At 47.7% G+C, this 2272-nt stretch overlaps 1 protein-coding gene across 1 annotated transcript in view; it reads left to right on the top strand.

The window, feature by feature from the left end:
- The window catches only part of LOC106001530, a 153262-nt gene that overhangs the window by 127603 nt on the left and 23387 nt on the right, over positions 1 to 2272 (top strand). The window contains exon 9 of the mRNA XM_013036623.1: positions 277 to 300. Within this exon, the coding sequence (XP_012892077.1) occupies positions 277 to 300 (24 nt within the window). The remainder of the gene's footprint in view (positions 1 to 276; positions 301 to 2272) is intronic.

Here is a 2272-nt window from a genome sequence, read left to right as displayed (position 1 = left end):
GTTTCTGAGCCCTTTGGCTCAAGGCGAGCACTCTACCACTTAAAGCCCACTGCAGCACTAATGGCTTTCTAGTAGTTGGAGATAAGAGTCTCACATATTTTCCTGCCCAGGCTGGCTTCAAACCATGATCCTCAGATCTCAGCCTCCTAAGTAGCTAGGATTACAGGCGTGAGCCACTAAGCACCTGGCCCTGTTTGGGTTTTTTTGAGTTTTCCAACTCAAAACTCTTTGAGCACAGAGAACAAAATGGCTACTTGTCCTCACTGGAGAATCCAGGACACTGAAGCTTCTTTTTTTTTTGCCGGTCATGGGGCCTGAACTCTGGGCCTGGGCACTGTCCCTCAGCTCTTCAGCTCAAGGCTAGCGCTCTATCACTGGAGCCACAGCACCATTTCCGGCTTTTTCTGTTTATGTAGTGCTGAGGAATCGAACCCAGGGCTTCATGATTGCAAGTCAAGCGCTCTACCGCTGAGCTACCTTCCCAGCTGAAGCTTCTTGTTCAGAGTGTAGAGGGCGCCATGGCCCTCACCCTGGGTAGCACAGCCCACCAGGTGACAGGCACAAAACAGCAGAAAGAAATCCCCTCAAGGCTCTGAAGGCCAGAGGCTGAACTCAGGTGTCCCCGGGGTCTGCTTCCTCTCAACTCCCCCTCAAGGCCTTCCTTGTTGCTTCTGGCTTCCGGTGGCCCAGGAGTTCCTTGCGCAGTGGATGAATCATTCCCGTCTGCCTCTGCGCATGCAGCTTTGCTCTCCGGTGCCAACAGTCCTGCGTCTTACCATTCCTGTTTTCTTTTTGTGCCAGTATTGGGGCTTGAATTCAGGACCTTGCGTCTCGGTTGGCTCTTTAGCTCAAGACTGCTGCTCTACCATGTGAGCTACTCTTCTACCTCTATGTCCTGTGTCTTTAGTGAATCTGTTACCATCTCTTCTTTTTATAAGACACCAAATCCAGGATTTCATTCCAGGATCCTTAACTACAAAGACCCCGTCTCCAAATGAAGTCAACGTTGAGGCTCTTGGCAGCCCTGAGTTGGGAGACAGATACTATTTAATCTACTCTGGGAGTCTAGAGATCCGCATTTAAGGAAGAACCACAAACCAGAGATCCCATTTCTGAGTGTGGACCCTGGGGAAATGAAAACTTCGTATTCGCCAATGCTTTAGCCTCTCTGATCAGAGGCGAGGAGAAACAAACAGCTGTGTGACCACATAATGGAATACTACTTAGCCCTGAAAAGGAATGACCTTGGGGGCTGGGAAGGTGGCTCAGTGGTAGAGCGCTTGCCTTGCATGCCTGAGACCCTGGGTTCGATTCCTCAGCACCACATAAGCAAAAAGAAAAAAGCCAGAAGTGGTGCTGTGACTCAAGTGGTAGAGTGCTAGCCTTGAGCTGAAGAGCTGAGGGACAGCGCTCAGGCCCAGAGTTCAGGCCCCATGTCTGGACCAAAAAAAAAAAAAAAAAGAGATGTCTAATCTGGGCAGTTACTACCTTTTTCCTTGCACTTGACTATATTTCTCAAGTTAAAAAACATCTAGTTCCAGAGAAACTTTTTCTAAGAACGGGGCAAACAAGAAAAATGAAAACAACTCTGGAGGGTGTGACTTCCTTGTGGTTGCACCCAGGAAGGGGCCAGACTAAACAGTTCTACTGCTTCTTTCTGAGTGCTCAAACAGCATGAGCGGGGTGTGGTGACGCACGCCATCATCCCAGTACTCCCAGTTCATCAAATGAATTCATCCCAGTTTCCTCACCCATTCCCTCACAGTGGGATATTTTAACTTTTTTCTTTAAACCTCTTTTATCTTTTCTCCCTTTTGTCATTCCAATAATAATGCAATGACAGTCTTCATGCATAAAGTTTTTCTTCCAATGAGAATTATCTGTAATCCTAGTAGGAGGCAGAGATCTGAGGCTCACAGTTCAAAGCCAGCTCAGGCGGGAAAGCCTGTGAGACTCTTATCTCCAGTTAACTACCAAAAAACCCCAGAAGTGGCGCTGTAGCTCAAATGGTAGAGTGCTATCCTCAAGCAGAAAAATCCCAGGGATAGTGCCCAGGCCCTGAGTTCAAACCCCATGACTGACACAGAAAAGAAAAAAAATTCTCCAAGTGTATACTTTGTAGGTCAAAAATATATGAAAATTAGCCAGGCACCAGTAGCTCATACCTGTCATCCTAGCTACTCAGGAGGCTGAGATCTGAGGATCATGGTTCAAAGCCAGTCCAGGCAGGAAAGTCCATGAGACTCTTATCTCCAATAAACCCCCAGAAAAG

This window comes from Dipodomys ordii, unplaced genomic scaffold (assembly GCF_000151885.1).
Source record: "Dipodomys ordii isolate 6190 unplaced genomic scaffold, Dord_2.0 Scaffold7, whole genome shotgun sequence".
In the NCBI taxonomy this organism is placed as follows: Eukaryota; Metazoa; Chordata; class Mammalia; order Rodentia; family Heteromyidae; genus Dipodomys; species Dipodomys ordii.
Note: the sequence above shows the minus strand (reverse complement) of the source record. Positions and strands in the feature narration are given on the sequence as shown.